Raw genomic sequence first — 19,505 nt, 5'->3', positions numbered from 1 at the left:
ATTTGTCAATAAATTCTTAATATGCATTTTTAGATATGTGGGTATTGATTTTAATATTTCAATTATTTAAACTGAATAATTTAATCAGAGTTGCATTGATGTACAATGCGCATCGAGCCCTGCGTTCTTTAGTATTTATCTGCATTTACGGTACGGTCACTCTGCACACCTCCGCCATTTTAGCTGTAGCTGCAGAAAATTTTTTCGCAACACAAGAAACGCCGTGTTGTTTATAATGTAAATATAAAATATATGTATATAACGCATATACACGTAACAATAAAATAAGAGATTAATTGTCAACAACGGTCGCTACTTGCAATTGTACGTTTGCCGCTTGCCGGTGGCTTGGCCCTGCTTGCTTAACTGTACGAGCTACGAGCGGCTTGCGATTGTGAGCGTGTGTGCGTGCGTGTGACTAAAAGTGAAAAATAAAGTGAGCACCTCTAAATAAATAAGTTGGTCGCGTGTGTTTTGAATTAGATTTGGTGCATTTATAGCTCACGCAACCATGGCCGACGGCGTGGTGCTGGACTTGTATGCTGAGGATTTGGACAAAGATTTCGCCGGGCAAGCGCAGGTAAGTGTCACAACTACAATGCTAAGTACACTAATGTATGTACTTCATGTACATGTATGTGTGTACTCTGCGGTATAATTATTAAATAACATTGTTGATATTTGCAAAATATCGATATACAAATACACGAACACATGCTCGATCTTTTAAGGATGAATTCGGTGGTGATGGGGTCGATTTGTACGATGACATCGGAGGACCAACTGAACCCGTAGCTTCGAGCGGCGGTGGCGGTGGCGGGACTCCGACCGGAGAAGGCACCTCCGGCCCAGGCAGCGTCGACGGATCATCGGGTGGCGTTGGACCCAATGGAGTTTACCATCAGGGTAGTGGTAGTCAAACTCCAACGATGAATCGCCGCTATCAGCTGTATGTGGGCAATCTGACATGGTGGACCACGGATCAGGACATCTCGAATGCTTTGCGTGACATTGGCGTCAACGATCTGCAAGAAGTGAAATTTTTTGAGAATCGTGCGAATGGCCAATCGAAAGGCTTCAGCGTTATATCGCTCGGTTCCGAGCCTAGTCTACGCACCGTGCTCGACCAATTGCCCAAAAAGGAGATGCATGGGCAGACTGTAGTGGTCACCTATCCAAGCAAGCAGGCGCTCACGCAATTCGAGAGTCTGCAGAAGACACGTCCAGTGCCGCCACCAAATATGGGCGGTCCCATGCCACCACATCCCGGTGCACCGCAAGGAGTGCCGCCAGGGCATACGCCGCGAATGAATCCCAACATACCGCCTGGTCAGTATCGACCGCATATGTCGCAAGTGCCGCAGGTGGGACCCAACTCCGGACCACCACGCATGCAGGTGAGCTTTCTTTTGATTTAACATTTATTATTTGGGTCTCTTGCATTCCATTTTTTTTTTTTTAATGCTGCTGTTGTTTATATTATGACCATAAGTTATAACTTTGTTTGCGATTGCCCGTTTAGAACACGAGTGTTACCAAACAAAACATAACACAAATAAGTTCTTGAGTTTGTTGGGATTGTTTCGCGCTCGCAAATATTAAAAGCCTATTAACAAACGCCATTTACATTTGTTATTTAACTTTTCTCATTGAAATTGTTCTGAATGCAAAATTTTTGATACACACACAAGTCAAATAATTGGTCGCAAAATTAAATGTACGGCAAATATGCGACAATTAATTGCATAACTTTTATATATGTAATTTTTGTAATTGTTAGCCACATATAATTATTTAATTTATTAGGATATTGTTGTTCCTTTTTATTTTGTAACATATTCTGAGCAGACTGTGTAAAGTTATAAACAGTTTATGTTTAAATGCTAAAATATGTGAACTTTCAAACTTAGCCCGATCAATAATTTGACAGTGTGCATATTTTGGTATTTAAGTGAGCAAAAATCGATTTTAAGACTATTAATCTTGTTATTTATGGTTTTAAGTGCAATCAAATATGTTTTGGTTTAATAAAAACAAAATTTCAGAGCAATTTTTAATAGAAGTCTTTTTTATATTCATAGTGTATTTTTCTTTTGTATCTTTATATCTAAGTTCTATACTTTATCGTTAGTATTATTTAGTATACTTTAGATCAATTGTTTTAGACTGTTTTAGTTAGTATATGAAGACCTCAATTTGTTTTTATTGATGATCATTTTGTATTTTGTAAATGTGCGGCATTTTGTTATGATGATGATGATCGAACCTACCTGAATACAACACAAACATACATGTAACTCTAATGTAATGCAACCAACAGCCGCGTACGGTCAACCAGAACGTGGTCAGCCAGACCGGTGTCATCTATGGGAATAAGCAGGGTGGTGGCCCAATGCCGCCTCATCCCGGCGTGCCACAAGGCGTACCGCCAGGCCATGCGCCACGAATGAATCCCAACATGCCGCCTGGTCAATACAGGCCCCACATGTCGCAAGTGCCGCAGGTGGGACCCAACTCTGGACCACCACGCATGCCGGTGAGTTTTCATTTAACTTATATATCCATGCCTACCCATCAACGGGTAGATAGGGTCTATTCCTAACAATTAAATAAGCCAACAATATATATATATATATATGCATATTCTATCTATAACTATAAAATATCTAATTATAATACAGTATACAAACGAATCCGAAACAAAAAAAAAAAATGAAAAAGATACCGAACTAACCATATTAAGTTAACTAAGTGATTAATTGTATTCAGAACATTTAAATAACTGCACATGATTGTAATTGTAACATCCCCCAACACACACCACCACCACTTGCACCAACTACATCTCCATCAACATTCTCGACGAGGCTGCAATAATCAATAATCGTAACTGACACAGTTGCATCCCTAATCCAGTGTCAAGTTGTTACTATTAAGCTGTAGTCATTAAGCTGTATGTGTTTTGTGATTTTTTTATTTCCAGTTCCAAGGAGGTCCAATGGGTATGCCAGTACGTGGACCAGGACCCGGTCCTGATTGGCGCCGTCCACTAATGCATGGAGGCTTTCCACCGCATATGCAGGGCCCGCCACGTCCTCAAATGGGTCCGGGACCACCACCCGGCTTGGGTGGACCACATGGCGCACCTGCACCTCATGTGAATCCAGCATTCTTCAATCAACCCGGCGGCCCACCACCGCATCCGGGTATGGGAGGACCACCGCATGGTCAGCCCGGACCACAGCCAGGCATGAATATGCCACCACAGCACGGACCACCGCCTCACTTTGCACAACAGGGCGGGCCACGCAATCCTTGGCCAGGTCCACCACAAGGCAAGCCACCGGGAGCATTCCCTGATCCACAGCAAATGGGTCCGCAGCTAACGGAGGTGGAATTCGAAGAGGTTATGAGCAGAAATCGCACGGTCAGCAGCTCGGCAATTGCCAGGTAAGTGTCGTAATTCCAACTCCGTTGATTTACTTGTAATTTTGTAAATGCATCTCCTAGAGCTGTTTCGGATGCTGCAGCTGGCGAATATTCGAGCGCCATCGAGACGCTGGTTACTGCCATTTCGTTGATTAAGCAATCCAAAGTTGCGCACGATGAGCGCTGTAAGATTTTGATAAGTTCGCTGCAGGACACGCTGCATGGCATCGAAGCCAAGAGTTATAATCGTCGTGAGCGTTCGCGCTCACGAGATCGTTCCCATCGCAGCCGGCAGCGTCGGGAACGGTCAACTTCACGTTATCGTGAGCGCTCACGTGAACGAGAACGTGATCGCGATCGTGAGCGTGAACGTGATGGAGGGTAAGTTGAATTATATTATATTATTATAGGTATATATTAGAATTAGATTCGAATTCTTATTATTAACTAAATGTGTTTGCTTTCTTGGAATAGTTACCGAGAACGTTCACGCAGTCGTGAGCGTGAGCGGCAGGCGCCGGATCATTATAGGGACGATAGGTAAATTGCATTTGATTGATTGCGAAGTGTTTGAAACTAACTATTATTTATTTTAATAGCAGCAGCCGATCCGCACGACCACGTAAGTCCCCGGAGCCAGTTGTTGCCGAAACAACGGAAGCAGCCTCATCAAAGCGATACTACGAGGAACGGGAACGCTATCGTTCATCGGATCGGGAGCGACGTGATCGGGATCGAGACCGTGAGCGTGAGCGCGAACGTGATCGGGATAGACGTGAGGAACATCGTTCAAGGCATTGATTGCTCGAAAAGCGATAGCAAAAGTAACAAACTATATACCTACACACACACACACACATAAAAACACCTCCTAGACACTCTTATTAACACATAATAATGCAGCAAATGCCACAAGCTGGAAAGCCCGACACAACAAATTTAACAAATTTTGATTTGTATCTAACATTACCAATACGTAGGATATGAGTATGGCATAACATAGTTTCTCCTAGACGTACTAAAGTAAGCCGAAATGTTGAACAAGGAAAACAAATCCAGCAACTCAATTGGACGACGAACTGCGACGGCCACACCATCAATTCACCTTATCTTCATGATCCCCACTACAACTCCGTGCAGTCGGTTGAATGCTTCAACGCGGGACAACGAAACAAAGCGTGGATGTACATCAGCTACAGACAAATTGAGCTCCAGAATCGTCGTATGCCCCGCAGAATTTCAATATTATTGTACTTTAATATTTCGGTTTATTTAATAAAAAACATATATATATGAAAAAAAACAAAAAAAAATTGTTCAAAAAAAAAACTAAATACTCGAACTATTCTGCGTTGTGTGTCTCCTTGTACTTTATAAGAACAAAACAACATAGCTTATGAAATTATATAATTAAATTGTACAATTACAACGCATTTATTTTAAATAATATTGTTACAAATAACACTTGCATCTCTTTGCAAAACTTTTAAGCTTTTGCCAAATGAGGCCAAATCAATCGTAATAATCGCAAATGTATTCAAAGATATTCTTTTTTTGTAAACTCTTATACATGCATTTATTTAAAATTGATTTTATTTACCTACATTTAAGTCAAGCTTACTGTGCGCGTGAGTGAAAGATATTTTCATAGTTTTAATTATTGACTGATCTTATCTAAATGGATAAATAGTATAGAGACAAAATGAATCTATAGCAATATATGAATACGATGTATATATATGAATGGTGTGAATGAGAATGAATGTCACGATAATTAAGACTTAATATTTTTACGAACAACAAAACAAAGTCCTTACCAGCATTTATCGTAGAATTTGATCGCGACCAACCTTTTATGTAGTTGCTGTGTATTATCGAATTTATTTATTCTTATTCTTTAACCTTTTTTATTTTTATTTATACAATGTACTCAAAACATTTGTAAATGATATTCAGCTCTTAAAATTGCTATACTAATCCCGATGACATTTGTGTAATTAATAGTTTTCGACATTTACATAGTATATATTTGTAATTTTCTTAGGTCTGATCTAACACGCAGTATTATGAGCTTATCGGTTGGCTACTACTTGTAAACAAACCAAGTCTGTCTTATACAAATTGAACTGTGATTTTTGAGAGAAACTCAACATACAAATATACTGTAAATCTTGCAAAATACAGGTAAAGTTTTACAAACATATTTTTGTGAAAACCTAGCTAATAAGTGCGCGTCTTGTTTGTTGATAAAAATCATAACAACATTTAGATTATCGCATTTATGTCACACGTATTAAGACCATACGTAATTTTTACTATTTATACTTTCAATTATTGTTTATAAATTTACTCACATTCTTATTTAATTGAAGATTACTATTTAACACGTTTTTTACGTAAATGACATGCAATAAAATAATAAAAACAACAAACAAATATATAGTGAGAGGGTATCGTTAATAGCTACGAAATCTTCAAACAGTATCTTATGGTAATCAATTTCAAACTTAAGGCAATTTGGATCTTCTTTGCGCGCCGATAAATATTAAGAGATGGAATTGCGATGATGCCTTATACAAACAATCGAAATTATCGGAGTTTTATAACAGGCAGCTTTGACAGCGCGTAACTCCAGCCAACGGTTTGGTGAACGTTTCAAAAAGGGCAAAAATATTCTTATTCTAGCTACCTTAATCTATTTTATATATGTATTCAGGCATGCGCACAATAAATCTAATAACGCACTAATGCATATTTCGTGAATCAACAACAAGTTTGTGACTTTCCTCCTATCGTGTGTATACCAATTAGCTTTTGATAGCGACGAACAGCTGATGGCAAACCTGATGACTTCCAGAAGAAGCCAAAAAGAAAGAAGGTGATGAAATATACACAGAAAACGTAGTAAACGTCGTAAAATCAATCAGTTAAATTAACAAAGAGCAGATAGTCACAGTTCACATTTACAACTCCTCCGTTCGATCAACAAAAAATAAGCAGCTTAACAAATAGAATTCAAGTGCGCAAATAAGGATAACAAAATGGTGGATACAGCTCAAAACTTAAACGATCGTTTTCAACGATTCGTCAATGGTATCGGCGACCGATAGTGAGTATGCACACATAATAAGATTGGGTCACAAAGTACACACGAGCTGGACGCAAAGTCATAGTACTGATGTGTGGAATTTGCATCAGCTGCGCTCATGGTGAAGCGAGCTGACGTGTTGTTTTGGTATTGAGCCACATCAACAGTTGGTCGTACTAAATCAATAATCCTTGAACGTAATCGACATGCTATTCTCTTTTACTTCCCCCAGTGAGCCGTACATACGCCAGCACCTGTCCAAAGTGTACATGGTGCTGGCAAGCACAACCGCTGCTGCGGCAGGCGGTGCCCTACTTCAAATGAAGAATTACATTGATCTTGGGATGCTGGCGGCAATTGCATCCTTGGTGCTGGTCCTAGGTCTGCATTTCTATAGAGATGATGGCAAAAATTATTACACACGCTTGGGAATGCTGTACGCTTTTGGCTTTTGCTCGGGTCAAACGCTTGGTCCTCTTTTGGGATACATTGTTAGCATTAATCCGGCTATTATTTTGACTGCACTCACCGGAACATTCGTGACCTTTGCATCGCTATCATTGGCCGCTCTTTTGGCTGAGCAGGGCAAATATTTGTATCTGGGTGGCATGCTGGTCAGCGTCATCAATTGCATGGCGTTGCTGAGTCTCTTCAACATGATATTTAAGTCATACTTTGTACAGATTGTAAGTGACTCTCATCATATTTTTTGGCATATCTTTGACCTGTTTATTTTACAGACTCAATTGTATGTTGGCGTTTTTGTCATGGCCGCGTTTATTGTATACGACACCCAGAACATTGTGGAGAAATGTCGTTTGGGCAACCGCGACGTGGTTCAACATGCATTGGATCTCTTCTTCGACGTTCTCAGCATGTTCCGCCGATTGTTAATTATTCTAACACAAAAGGTATGTTCCAGTAGGGCAACTAGAATGTTCGTAGCCATTTAAGGCAGCCTGTTTTACAGCTCAAGAGTTTTATGGTTTAATATTAGCTCTGAAAGAACAGTTGTCACAATCGAAGCAATCAATGAATAATAACCTTGAACGGCCTTGAACTATTTAGCAAACAATTAACTTAGCTTAAGCATTTTGCCATCAAGTCAACGGTATGCCGTTTTCAATTATTTCATATATACCAGGGGAATAAGTATACTTTCACAAAAAGTCCTTTAGAATACAGCACGCACATTTATTTCTATGTTTGGAGGAAGTATATTTATTTCCAGGTTTATGAAAATTTATGTCAAAATATGTTGCTTGCTATTTGTGAAATTATAATTATTGCATTTTAAGTAGAATATATCATGATGAAAATATCTGAAAACAATTCTCACTTTCAGGAGGAGCAAAAACAAGCCGATCGTCGCAAGAGGAAGTAAAATGATGGATGGATTTTGTGACATATTTGTTTAGGTTTAAATTTGGAAATTTGAAACACAAAAAGCCCTGGTTAAATTTTGGATTAAAATTACATCACACAAGAAATATAAAAATTCATATTTGAATTAAGCATTCAAGCTTGCAAATCAAATGTTTAACATCCAATAAATTTCCTCCCAACAATCTTAGATATTCGGTAACATTGTGTATTATATAAAATAGTCCAGTCAACGTATCATGTATACATATGTGTGTATCGTCTATGTCCTTTTGTTGAACTTATTTTAGGTTGCAGTTTCAATATTTATTGTGTAGAGTAATTAAATCACATTGAAGATGATTCAATAAAATTAATATTCTCTTCACTAAAATAAATTGTTATGCATTCAAAATAAGGCTAGCGGGGCATTTAATGATTGCTGGCGTCTGATTGTATCGATTTGCGAGGCACTTTAATCAAGCATGTAGCCAACAAACCAACCAATTTAATTAGGCAAAGTGCTCGCTGAACTTGACTCGATGGTGCGCACTTAATTTATCATTTAAGCGAGTTCCGGCCAACGTAAAGGATGTCTCAACCGACACCATTGGTGCAGCCGTTGCTGTTGCAATTCCAACAACTGTTTTTCATATCGAAAATTGTGGGCGTATTGCCGCAGGATCTGGACAAGTTTCGACATAAGAATATGCTGGAAAAGTCGCGCAATGGCATGTTTTATATGCTTGGGGTTTTGAGTGTTTACGTCGTGCTCTACAATCTGCTTATCTATTCCTTTGGCGAAGAAGACCGCACCCTCAAGGCATCACAGAGTGAGAAAAAACTTGAATCCATAACTTCAAATAGATTTAATGTAAAATTCACACAATCTTAGGCACTTTGACATTTGTTATTGGCTTGTTTTTAACCTACATTGGCCTGATTATGATGGCCACCGATCAGCTTACTGCACTGTTCAATCAAGGACAATTGGGTGAGCTCTACGAACGGATTCGTGTGGTAGACGAGCGTCTCTATCGCGAGGAATGCTTACTTGACAATAATTGCATTGCAAAACGCATTCGCATCATGCTGATTATGACATTCATTTTTGAGATATCCATCCTTGTGTCCACCTACATTAATCTCGTCGATTATACGCAGTGGCTGTCGCTGTTGTGGATTGTCTCAGCTGTGCCGACATTCATCAATACGCTAGACAAGATTTGGTTCGCCGTATCTTTGTATGCGCTAAAAGAACGTTTTGAGGCCATCAACGCCACGTTAGAGGATCTTGTGATGGAGCATGAAAAGTACAAGACATGGCTGAGTGGCAATGATGCAACGACAGCGACAGTTGGCAATCGAACGAGTGACCATCCCCCACAATCATCACCACCACCACAATACGATAGCAATCTGGAGTATTTGTATAAAGAGTTGGGCGGTATTGATGTGGGCTCCCTACGCGGCTCTGGCAGCAAAAATCGAAATAAAGTTGCACCAAGTGAGTGTAAATGTTGCATTTAAATTTTTCTTATTAATTGCATTAAATTTGTTTTTTAGTTGCCCACTCGATGAACTCATTTGGGGAATCGATTCCAACGCCATACAAACCACAACGGATGAGCACAAATCCCATGATTAATATGGCACACGAGAGCGAATTGAGCAATGCAACCAAGGTGGAGGAGAAGTTGAACAATCTGTGTCAGGTACACGACGAAATCTGTGAGATTGGCAAAGCAATGAATGGTTTATGGAGTTATCCCATTCTATCACTGATGGCCTATGGTTTCCTCATCTTTACGGCTCAGCTATATTTCCTCTATTGCGCCACGCAGTTTCAATCGATACCCTCGCTATTTCGATCGGCCAAGAATCCCTTTATCACTGTCATTGTCTTGGTGTACACGTCGGGCAAGTGCATTTACTTGATTTATCTCAGCTGGAAGACATCATTGGCCTCGAAGCGAACTGGAATAAGTTTGCACAAGTGCGGCGTGGTCGCAGATGATAATTTGCTATACGAGATTGTCAATCATTTGTCGCTGAAGCTACTCAATCATTCGGTAGACTTTTCTGCCTGCGGTTTTTTCACCCTGGACATGGAAACATTGTATGGCGTTAGTGGTGGCATCACCAGCTATCTCATTATCCTCATTCAATTCAATTTGGCTGCCCAGCAGGCTAAGGATGCCATTCAGTCGTTTAATAGCTTCAATGACACAGCCGGGTTTGTGGGCGCTGCAACTGAAATGGACAACGAAAGCTCTACGCTGTATGATATGGTCACAACCACAATGATGTCGCCCACATATTAATTGAGATTTAACTGTAATTTATACGAATTTATATGCACCTTTTTGATGCACTTGAAATTCATGAAATTCTCTCTGTAAAACACGCAAAAAATAAACAAAAACATCACTTTGCAGTTGCAGTCAACTCTTTGTACTGCTGGCGTGCCTCATTCACCTCATGGACCACTTGCTTGAAGGTCTCATTAACACCGTCGTAGTCCAAAATTGCCACGCAGGAGATTTGTGCCCGTTTATGCAGAGCATAAGCCAATTCTCGTCGCAATAGGGAGAAGCAATAAGGCACACGTTGTTGCTGACACAGGCACTTCAGTTCAGTTATCGTGTCGTCCAGACCACCTGTGTAATATAGGACAGGGAATATTTATTAAATCTTACTTAATAAAATAATTGTTAGAAAAGTAGAAAGTAAGCCAAGTTTGTGATCATTTTAACTGCAATGATTAACAGAAAATATCAAACAAATTAGTAAACTAACTCACCGGCTGCAGGGCATATCTCACAGTCGGGCGCCAGGAGCAGCAATTTAACTTTATTGATGCGCAGTCTTGAGAGCGCCTCTCGAAAACCGACCACAAGCCGAGGATGCGCCCGTGCCTTTATTTCGTTGTTGGCGTAAGCTCGTTTTTGAAACCGATCCAAGTCGTTAAGCAACTGAGTTGTCAACTCTTTGAGGCGCTTTGTAGTGCAGTTATCACAGTAACTATATTTGAATAAAAAAATTAGTGTGATGAAGAAGCACGATAATTACTAGTACATTACCTTCTAAATCTACGGGAATGTATTTGATGAATTGCTGGCATCGCATTGTTAAGCGATGTTTCCGTTGGCTCTGTTGCATGTGATAACAAATCTAATTGAATCGACAAACTGTTGTCTAATTCTTTAGTAGGTTCAATAAACATCCCTCCGAATTTCTCATCCAAGTGATCCACAACATTATCCTTATTTATAATTTGCTGCTTTAGTTTGCGAAAGTTTCGAATGATTCGTTTTAAGCGGGTTATACGAATTTTCGGATTTAAACGCGTCTTTCCTTTACGTTTTGATTGGAAAGTGAAAGAATTTCGGGCTATGATCAAATTGGGTCGTTTCTTTTTGTTTTTGTTTACACTTTTTTTGTTGCTTTCGGGGCACAATAACAAAGTCAAATAACGAGCATTGTTCCTCTTTCTTGTGCTTTTTCTTGTACTTGGCACTGCGCAATGTCCTAAGTTCTCTTTGTCCATCTGCGCTTTTGAAGTCTTCATATGTATTTCGGTTAATAATATTTAATTTGCCGGAACTTTTTTGACATTTTAGGGGACAGTTTTTGGCAAACAACAACAATGGCTAACAATTAAGTCAATCTTAAGCATTTCAATTTTGCAGACTTCCTGGTCACACTGATCATCACTCGCTAAAATTAGTGTTGAATAATTGCCAAATTAACAGCTACAAATTTGAAAATTGGGGAACCCATCAAAAAGCTCGCTGACCTTGCAAAACCTCAAAAAAAAAACATTTGAAAATAATCAAAACAACAATATAGAACTTTTGTTAATTCAAAAATTTACTAATAGCTTAAACTAGCTTATGAGGGATCAACATTACTTTTACTTTTGGCTTACATCATCTTCGTAGCCAATGTATCCAATATACATATTATTTAAATGCTACCTAAACTAACCAGTAATATCAAGAACTATAACTTTATGCTACTTTCGATGGCCAAGTGCATTTCATTGAATTGCTTCAGCTGCGATAAAATCACGTCACGTTCCTTCACAAATACTTCCCAGTATCTGAGATATTGGCTGACATGCTGGAGCACCAGTTTGCCAGCGAAGTCCAAACAACTGCGAGCATGTCGCATTCTTCGACGACAACTGGCTAATACAAGCCGCAATTGCTGCTCCGGCTCCAACTGCGCTAGAATGAAGGACATAATATTTGCAGTATCTGCTCGAACGTCCGAAGGAAATACAACACTTTCCGTTGATCGAGCTTGTGGAAAGACAAGCAGAGCTGGCGTCGATGGCATCGATAGTTCCCAGGGCAAATCATTTGCCTGATTATCAAAACGTATGAAGTGCACATCAGGACTTCGCAGCAAGGCGGACACTTGCATCAGGGCCTGGGACATTACAGCGGACAGCGCACAGTCTGGACGATGCATCAGCACAACATTTGTGGTGTTAGATCGGTGCAGAGCCTGAAGCAACAATTGCCGATTATAGCTTTCTATGTACGATGCTTGAGGCAATGCTATTGTTGGCAAAATGGCATTCTTTTGAACGCGCGGCAATTGCCGTGCGTAAAACTGCTTGATAAACTCCTTCAGTGCCACGTACGAAAAGGATTGATGCTGTGGCATCACATGCAGTGCTTCTCTCGCTGCATCCACAATGAACACCTGCACTCCACCGGTAGCGTCACGTTTGCTTGGCTGCTGTTGTTGATCGCTTATGCCCAACTGATGCAGAAAATCACGATATTTCGTTGCGTCAAAGAGCACTACGACCAGTGATCGATTCTGGGCTGGCTGCTCCGTCGAATGCTGCCACATCAGGTGACTGTACTTGTTCACCAGCTTGGCAATGCCAATCTTCACAGCCGGCGTACTATGCTGTGCATGTGTGTGGGCCAGACAACGGCAACGTGTATGCAGTGCCAGTAATTGACGAGCCTCCGCCTCCACATGGCTTTGATAACTATGCTGGGACCACAGATAATTGAGGTGCGCGTTGAGCCGATAATAATTGATCAATACGCTGCGACCTACTGGCGAGATTGGTAGCTGACAACTATCCGTTGACAGTTGACGTGGCATTGGCAGCTGACTCTCTTCGCCCGTTGACTGATCTTGTTGCCAGTACTGCTCGCAGTCCACATTCTCCTTGCCAAACAGTTCCTCATGACCCATGACCAGAGGAATAGCCGACGACGGATGCTGCTGTTGCTGCTGTGACTGTTGCTGCATGCGAATTCCCATGGCCAGGACGGGCATGTGTCGTGCCTTCATCGCAATCTTTATTGGTGTGCCATAACCGGCGGCCAGCAGCGGATTGACTTTGGGCCGCAACCAATGTAAAATGTCCGAGGGCAGCCAGCTGTTTGTGTCATTGTAACTGTGTAGTCCATGACGATTATCTATGACCACCAATTGCGGCAGAGCCACTCTCTGCACTTTAAACATCTGCTTGGCACTGGGTCCAAAGGTGACGGCAAAGCGAACATTACGCTCGGGATCGAACTCCAGCCAATGCAGCGCCGTTGCGACAAATCGTCTGTAGGCCAAGCCATCGACAGAGTCGAGTAGGGCGAGCACAACGGCGTCCGAGATCTTCCAAAGGGCCCCTAGCTCAGCAGTGCTGTGGACACGATCAATGGGCTGGATGAGATTGTTCATGAATCGCGTTAAATCCTCAAAGTGCCAAGCACCCTGATACTGCAATCGCAATCGCCCATAATTCACAATTAATGTGGGCCACTTGTCTGGATAGCCACCATTGACCGCCATACCGGGCAGCTGCTGATGGGTACGTGTGCAATTGCACTGCAAGTGCCAGCAATCGATGGCACCAAACGCTGCATAGTCCTTGTAATAATGCGCCACGCCGTCATAGACTAAACGCGCCTGTCTGGCATCGCTCGACCACGACACGTAGTAAAAGAGTAAAGATATTTCGGCCGCTGCTTCCACTTCACTGCGTACCTGTGACACGCTGCGTGAGGGACACTCGCTGATGGTTGCAGCTGAGTAGACAGTGGACGGCAGTTGAGCGATCACGAAGCCGACACAAATGTTTACAATTAGTAAAATCATTGCGAGAACAACACCAGCATGTAGCTGGCTAATTTAATATTGAGAATGGTACTACAACAACAACAACATCGGCAAAAACAGCGACCACAGCAAGCAGCTGTTTGCACAGAGTGACCGTTACCACCTGCTAGTGTGACCATAAGAATATACAAATAAAAATATTATTCGAAAGCAGTAAGCTATTTTAAGTATACAATTCAATAGGAAATCTCCTAACTCATAAAAAAATATTTTAAGCAGGAAAATAAAACATTTTTCGTACAATTTTAATTGGAACCCATACGGTCAGTCTGGCGAGAATCTGCCTGCACAGTCTGACTGCACTTGATGTGTACTTCACATTCGAGCGTTTTTTTGTTGTTTTGCAGCACTACATTCGCAATCTTATTTGAAGCTTTGTGATACGCAAATTGCAGCATTTGTTTACAATGGAAAAAATCGAAAAGAACTGGCAGGATCAGAAGTATGTTTATGCAAAGTTCATATGTATGCTTAAGGATGTACGAATATAGTATAATTTTTTATTTATAGGCCGCAACAGCGCATGGAATATTTGCTGAAAAGTGGACATTTGTCCGATTGCAGCTTTATTGTTTTTGGTGATGAAGGCGAGAAGATCGTGTTAAAGTGCCACAAACTTGTGCTTATGAGGCAAGTATTAAATTGTTAAGACAACAATCGAAATAATGTAATTATATTTACAGTGTCTCTCCGGTATTTGAGCGCATGTTTGAGGGCGAATTTGAGGAGTCTAAATTGGCCGACAATATTGTATTGGACGATGTATCGGGACCGGATTTTCAAAAGTTCATTTCGTATGTGTATTGGCATGACAATCAGAAACTAGATACCTACGAATTAGATACGATACAGTCGTTAATCTACTTGAGCAAGAAATTTATGATCCCTAACATGACCACTAAATGCTTGAATACACTAAAGAAAAGAGTGTCCAAAGGTTTGGATCCGGATACAACAATAGATTTGTTCGAATATGCCCACGAAATTGAGGATATAGAGTTGGTTGACTCTATTAAAATGGTTGGTATTCCATAATTGATTTTAGATGTAACAAATTAACTGCAAATTATTTTTAGAAATTTATGGGCAACCCATCCTCGTTTATTAACACTGCTGCTGTCTTTGATCTGAGTTCCGATAAGTTCTTATTATTTATTCGCACTTTTAATGGGTGGGTGGAAGAAAAGTTTCGTTTTGAAGTAATTGAACATTATTGCAATATGCATGGTTTAAAACTAACTATGACTAATACTAAAGAAGTTGAAGAGGATATAAAGGAAAATTGTGTGTTGCCATCCCTCACTGCTGCATTTGAGAAGGACGAAAATAAAAACATCGTCAAGGGAAGTAGTGACGAAAAAAATTCAAATGAAAACGAAGAAAAGATCAGAAATCAGCGCGAGCAAGAGAAAAGAATGCAGTTCATCACCGATCTGATGGAAGACATCAAGTTTCCATCAATGACTTCTTATGATTTCATTACTGGTCCGGGTGCTTCTGATTTACTAACCATTGAGAAGAAATATAAAATACTCTCAGAAATTTGCATTGCCAAAGACAAAATGAAAACATTTTTTTTGAATAAATAATAAAAACTTCACAAATATGTTTATTTAAAACGTGTTTTTATTGGACAAAATGATATACAAGTTTTTAAAAATACAAGTGTATAGAGTTTGCATAGTTACAAAATAATTTTATTGGGCTCGCAAAATATAAATATATTTGTAATAACTATTTCATTTAGGGTTTCTGCTCACGACGTTTACCAAAAGGGTATTTGTCGATTATTGTAAAATGCTTATGCTAGAAGACACTTGGACGGAATATGTTTCTTAATGAGCTTCGATCTAAAAAGGCACAGATTAAATTGTTTTCGCTCTTTCAATGTACGGCAGTTGAGCGATCACGAAGCCGACACAAATGTTTACAATTAGTAAAATCATTGCGAGAACAACACCAGCATGTAGCTGGCTAATTTAATATTGAGAATGGTACTACAACAACAACAACATCGGCAAAAACAGCGACCACAGCAAGCAGCTGTTTGCACAGAGTGACCGTTACCACCTGCTAGTGTGACCATAAGAATATACAAATAAAAATATTATTCGAAAGCAGTAAGCTATTTTAAGTATACAATTCAATAAGAAATCTCCTAACTCATAAAAAAATATTTTAAGCAGGAAAATAAAACATTTTTCGTACAATTTTAATTGGAACCCATACGGTCAGTCTGGCGAGAATCTGCCTGCACAGTCTGACTGCACTTGATGTGTACTTCACATTCGAGCGTTTTTTTGTTGTTTTGCAGCACTACATTCGCAATCTTATTTGAAGCTTTGTGATACGCAAATTGCAGCATTTGTTTACAATGGAAAAAATCGAAAAGAACTGGCAGGATCAGAAGTATGTTTATGCAAAGTTCATATGTATGCTTAAGGATGTACGAATATAGTATAATTTTTTATTTATAGGCCGCAACAGCGCATGGAATATTTGCTGAAAAGTGGACATTTGTCCGATTGCAGCTTTATTGTTTTTGGTGATGAAGGCGAGAAGATCGTGTTAAAGTGCCACAAACTTGTGCTTATGAGGCAAGTATTAAATTGTTAAGACAACAATCGAAATAATGTAATTATATTTACAGTGTCTCTCCGGTATTTGAGCGCATGTTTGAGGGCGAATTTGAGGAGTCTAAATTGGCCGACAATATTGTATTGGACGATGTATCGGGACCGGATTTTCAAAAGTTCATTTCGTATGTGTATTGGCATGACAATCAGAAACTAGATACCTACGAATTAGATACGATACAGTCGTTAATCTACTTGAGCAAGAAATTTATGATCCCTAACATGACCACTAAATGCTTGAATACACTAAAGAAAAGAGTGTCCAAAGGTTTGGATCCGGATACAACAATAGATTTGTTCGAATATGCCCACGAAATTGAGGATATAGAGTTGGTTGACTCTATTAAAATGGTTGGTATTCCATAATTGATTTTAGATGTAACAAATTAACTGCAAATTATTTTTAGAAATTTATGGGCAACCCATCCTCGTTTATTAACACTGCTGCTGTCTTTGATCTGAGTTCCGATAAGTTCTTATTATTTATTCGCACTTTTAATGGGTGGGTGGAAGAAAAGTTTCGTTTTGAAGTAATTGAACATTATTGCAATATGCATGGTTTAAAACTAACTATGACTACTACTAAAGAAGTTGAAGAGGATATAAAGGAAAATTGTGTGTTGCCATCCCTCACTGCTGCATTTGAGAAGGACGAAAATAAAAACATCGTCAAGGGAAGTAGTGACGAAAAAAATTCAAATGAAAACGAAGAAAAGATCAGAAATCAGCGCGAGCAAGAGAAACGAATGCAGTTCATCACCGATCTGATGGAAGACATCAAGTTTCCATCAATGACTTCTTATGATTTCATTACTGGTCCGGGTGCTTCTGATTTACTAACCATTGAGAAGAAATATAAAATACTCTCAGAAATTTGCATTGCCAAAGACAAAATGAAAACATTTTTTTTGAATAAATAATAAAAACTTCACAAATATGTTTATTTAAAACGTGTTTTTATTGGACAAAATGATATACAAGTTTTTAAAAATACAAGTGTATAGAGTTTGCATAGTTACAAAATTATTTTATTGGGCTCGCAAAATATAAATATATTTGTAATAACTATTTCATTTAGGGTTTCTGCTCACGACGTTTACCAAAAGGGTATTTGTCGATTATTGTAAAATGCTTATGCTAGAAGACACTTGGACGGAATATGTTTCTTAATGAGCTTCGATCTAAAAAGGCACAGATTAAATTGTTTTCGCTCTTTCAAGGTATGATATGCAATAATAATCGATAACTAAATGTTTTCGGCACTTTGTACTACATGATTAAATAGATGGACGAATTGAATTATATGTATAGAATATAGTTTGTTAGTATGGGAATCAAAATATATGCTTATTATTATGATTAGTTTGTTGACGGAAATGTTTATAAAAAGTAATTCGCTGCATTGCTGTGCTGGCATTTTGTTAGGGCAGTAGACTAGGCATAGCTAATCTCATGCTCGTAGGTCCTTTCTCGCAAATCATGGTTGTCTGGTAGCGCATGATGGCGTAGTCCGCAGAGTCGCGGACCCCAACGCAGCATGACGATGATGACACCAATGACGAACAGTGCCAGTGCAGCAACGGCAGGCGATAGAAAATATAATGCCATGATATCTTTTAGATGTCGCTCTCGCGCTTCTGCAGCTCAAGATATTCGTCGCGTTGACGCTGTTGGTGCAATGTGCGACCCTCAGGACGTGGTGGGCGTTGATGTTGTGGATGAGACTGATGTATGGGCTCCAAATCGTCAACGTTTATTACAACTTCGTCGGGGAACACTTGCTGATGCGTTGTGGGCTGCAAAAACGAAGTAAAACAATTTGTAAATTCGTATACATATATTAGAAGACAATTGTTATCAACTCTTACATGGAAACGATCAAAGTAAGAGGCGTCTTTTAACTCTGTGAAGTCTAGAGGTGATTGCTTATGGGGTGTCGAGGACCAAATGGAAACCAACCAGCGGTTGCCTGTGTGCCTGTCTTGCCAATATTTCCGATGCTTGGAGCAGCAGCCCAAGATAATATTTAATAGAATTATCGAGCCAAGTACGACGGTGCAAATGGAAATAGTCACATAAAACGGCGTATAACTGCCGTAAATGTGTCCAGTGAAATATGGATTGTTCTCATACGCTTTGCGCTCGTCTTCGATTGTGGACATAGTCCCCCACGATTAATTGAATGACAGTGAAGTGAGTAAATGTGCCGTTGACTAATTGAGTCAGTCACTGGACTTAATATTATCTTTTTCAATTAGGCACTTGCTGTTCTTGCAACGTCGTATTATTGTCTGCAACCAAAAGTAAACAATAAGAAAAACGCTTGATGGTGACGCGTTAGCCGTTTTCAACCCTAACAAACTTCAATCACATTTATTGGGCGTGGCGTCGTCAACGGCGGCGTTGCATTCTTAACTCACGTTTTGTAACTTAACTTTTCTTAAGCTTACCATTTGCGTTTAATGAGAGCGAAATGCAATTTACATTTGTATCACTTTAATGTTAAAACAGAGCACTTTGCATGCATTTAAAACTACACATTTATTTAATTGCTTATATCGTTGTTACCAAAATAAAATAATACAACGCCCAAAGCCTGGCTCAAAACAGTGTGACCTCAAGCTGAGTTTCTAAATATACAGCTTGATTTCGATAAATATACCAAAAAATACCCTCGCCACGGTTATCAGCTTGGTTACATTGATCTTAAAAAGTCCAAGCTTAGATTGTTTTTTTCTGTTTATTTTGAGTTGTTTATTTAAAATCATTGATAAAAACTTTTTTTTGCTTGCGTTTTAAAAATATATAATTGTTTCTAAAATATAATGAATTTAAATATC

General features: G+C 39.5%; 9 protein-coding genes across 13 annotated transcripts; 5 read left to right on the top strand and 4 right to left on the bottom strand.

Moving 5' to 3' along the window:
• Positions 1-161: 161 nt before the first annotated feature.
• Positions 162-4,297, top strand: LOC133841341 (cleavage and polyadenylation specificity factor subunit 6). Of its 3 annotated transcripts, none has more exons than XM_062273749.1 (7): positions 164-580; positions 732-1,397; positions 2,321-2,536; positions 2,984-3,450; positions 3,511-3,810; positions 3,904-3,969; positions 4,032-4,297. In XM_062273749.1, the coding sequence occupies exons 1-7, from the start codon at positions 512-514 to the stop codon at positions 4,228-4,230; spliced, it is 1,983 nt and encodes a 660-aa protein (XP_062129733.1). In that variant the 5' UTR covers positions 164-511; the 3' UTR covers positions 4,231-4,297. The 3 variants fall into 3 exon arrangements, with proteins under 3 accessions (XP_062129734.1, XP_062129733.1, XP_062129732.1); XM_062273748.1 differs by having other exon boundaries at positions 4,029-4,297; XM_062273750.1 differs by lacking the exon at positions 2,321-2,536 and having other exon boundaries at positions 162-580; positions 4,029-4,297.
• A 2,006-nt stretch (positions 4,298-6,303) lies between these two features.
• LOC133841353 (bax inhibitor 1) lies at positions 6,304-8,090 on the top strand. 2 transcript variants are annotated; one of them, XR_009894291.1, is made up of 5 exons: positions 6,304-6,538; positions 6,750-7,203; positions 7,258-7,428; positions 7,488-7,628; positions 7,863-8,090. XR_009894291.1 is itself a non-coding variant. In XM_062273767.1 (4 exons), exons 1-4 carry the CDS (start codon positions 6,471-6,473, stop codon positions 7,899-7,901), a joined length of 732 nt encoding a protein of 243 aa, XP_062129751.1. In that variant the 5' UTR covers positions 6,304-6,470; the 3' UTR covers positions 7,902-8,090. The 2 variants fall into 2 exon arrangements, 1 of the variants encoding a protein (XP_062129751.1); XM_062273767.1 differs by lacking the exon at positions 7,488-7,628.
• Positions 8,091-8,235: 145 nt separating this feature from the next.
• LOC133841344 (gustatory receptor for bitter taste 66a) lies at positions 8,236-10,203 on the top strand. The gene is made up of 3 exons (XM_062273755.1): positions 8,236-8,712; positions 8,775-9,386; positions 9,446-10,203. The coding sequence occupies exons 1-3, from the start codon at positions 8,472-8,474 to the stop codon at positions 10,201-10,203; spliced, it is 1,611 nt and encodes a 536-aa protein (XP_062129739.1). The 5' UTR covers positions 8,236-8,471.
• On the bottom strand, positions 8,444-11,551 carry LOC133841352 (selenocysteine insertion sequence-binding protein 2). Its single transcript, XM_062273766.1, has 3 exons — positions 10,963-11,551; positions 10,683-10,903; positions 8,444-10,539 (listed from the first exon to the last, which is right to left on the bottom strand). The coding sequence occupies exons 1-3, from the start codon at positions 11,448-11,450 to the stop codon at positions 10,307-10,309; spliced, it is 942 nt and encodes a 313-aa protein (XP_062129750.1). The 5' UTR covers positions 11,451-11,551; the 3' UTR covers positions 8,444-10,306.
• A 183-nt stretch (positions 11,552-11,734) lies between these two features.
• LOC133841340 (uncharacterized) lies at positions 11,735-14,100 on the bottom strand. The gene has a single exon (XM_062273747.1). The coding sequence runs from the start codon at positions 14,006-14,008 to the stop codon at positions 11,885-11,887; it is 2,124 nt and encodes a 707-aa protein (XP_062129731.1). The 5' UTR covers positions 14,009-14,100; the 3' UTR covers positions 11,735-11,884.
• Positions 14,101-14,198: 98 nt separating this feature from the next.
• Positions 14,199-15,872, top strand: LOC133841350 (uncharacterized). The gene is made up of 5 exons (XM_062273765.1): positions 14,199-14,292; positions 14,377-14,471; positions 14,540-14,659; positions 14,713-15,049; positions 15,106-15,872. Exons 2-5 carry the CDS (start codon positions 14,437-14,439, stop codon positions 15,616-15,618), a joined length of 1,005 nt encoding a protein of 334 aa, XP_062129749.1. The 5' UTR covers positions 14,199-14,292; positions 14,377-14,436; the 3' UTR covers positions 15,619-15,872.
• Positions 15,873-16,117: 245 nt separating this feature from the next.
• On the top strand, positions 16,118-17,991 carry LOC133841349 (uncharacterized). 2 transcript variants are annotated; one of them, XM_062273764.1, is made up of 6 exons: positions 16,118-16,259; positions 16,344-16,438; positions 16,507-16,626; positions 16,680-17,016; positions 17,073-17,343; positions 17,377-17,991. In XM_062273764.1, exons 2-6 carry the CDS (start codon positions 16,404-16,406, stop codon positions 17,583-17,585), a joined length of 972 nt encoding a protein of 323 aa, XP_062129748.1. In that variant the 5' UTR covers positions 16,118-16,259; positions 16,344-16,403; the 3' UTR covers positions 17,586-17,991. The 2 variants fall into 2 exon arrangements, with proteins under 2 accessions (XP_062129748.1, XP_062129747.1); XM_062273763.1 differs by having other exon boundaries at positions 17,073-17,991.
• Positions 17,601-18,273, bottom strand: LOC133841356 (uncharacterized). Its single transcript, XM_062273770.1, has one exon. The coding sequence runs from the start codon at positions 18,271-18,273 to the stop codon at positions 18,100-18,102; it is 174 nt and encodes a 57-aa protein (XP_062129754.1). The 3' UTR covers positions 17,601-18,099.
• LOC133841355 (uncharacterized) lies at positions 18,095-19,281 on the bottom strand. The gene is made up of 3 exons (XM_062273769.1): positions 19,116-19,281; positions 18,534-18,956; positions 18,095-18,461 (listed from the first exon to the last, which is right to left on the bottom strand). Exons 2-3 carry the CDS (start codon positions 18,825-18,827, stop codon positions 18,282-18,284), a joined length of 474 nt encoding a protein of 157 aa, XP_062129753.1. The 5' UTR covers positions 18,828-18,956; positions 19,116-19,281; the 3' UTR covers positions 18,095-18,281.
• Positions 19,282-19,505: the final 224 nt, after the last annotated feature.

Source organism: Drosophila sulfurigaster, chromosome 3, assembly GCF_023558435.1.
Source record: "Drosophila sulfurigaster albostrigata strain 15112-1811.04 chromosome 3, ASM2355843v2, whole genome shotgun sequence".
Taxonomy (NCBI): domain Eukaryota; kingdom Metazoa; phylum Arthropoda; class Insecta; order Diptera; family Drosophilidae; genus Drosophila; species Drosophila sulfurigaster.
Note: the sequence above shows the minus strand (reverse complement) of the source record. Positions and strands in the feature narration are given on the sequence as shown.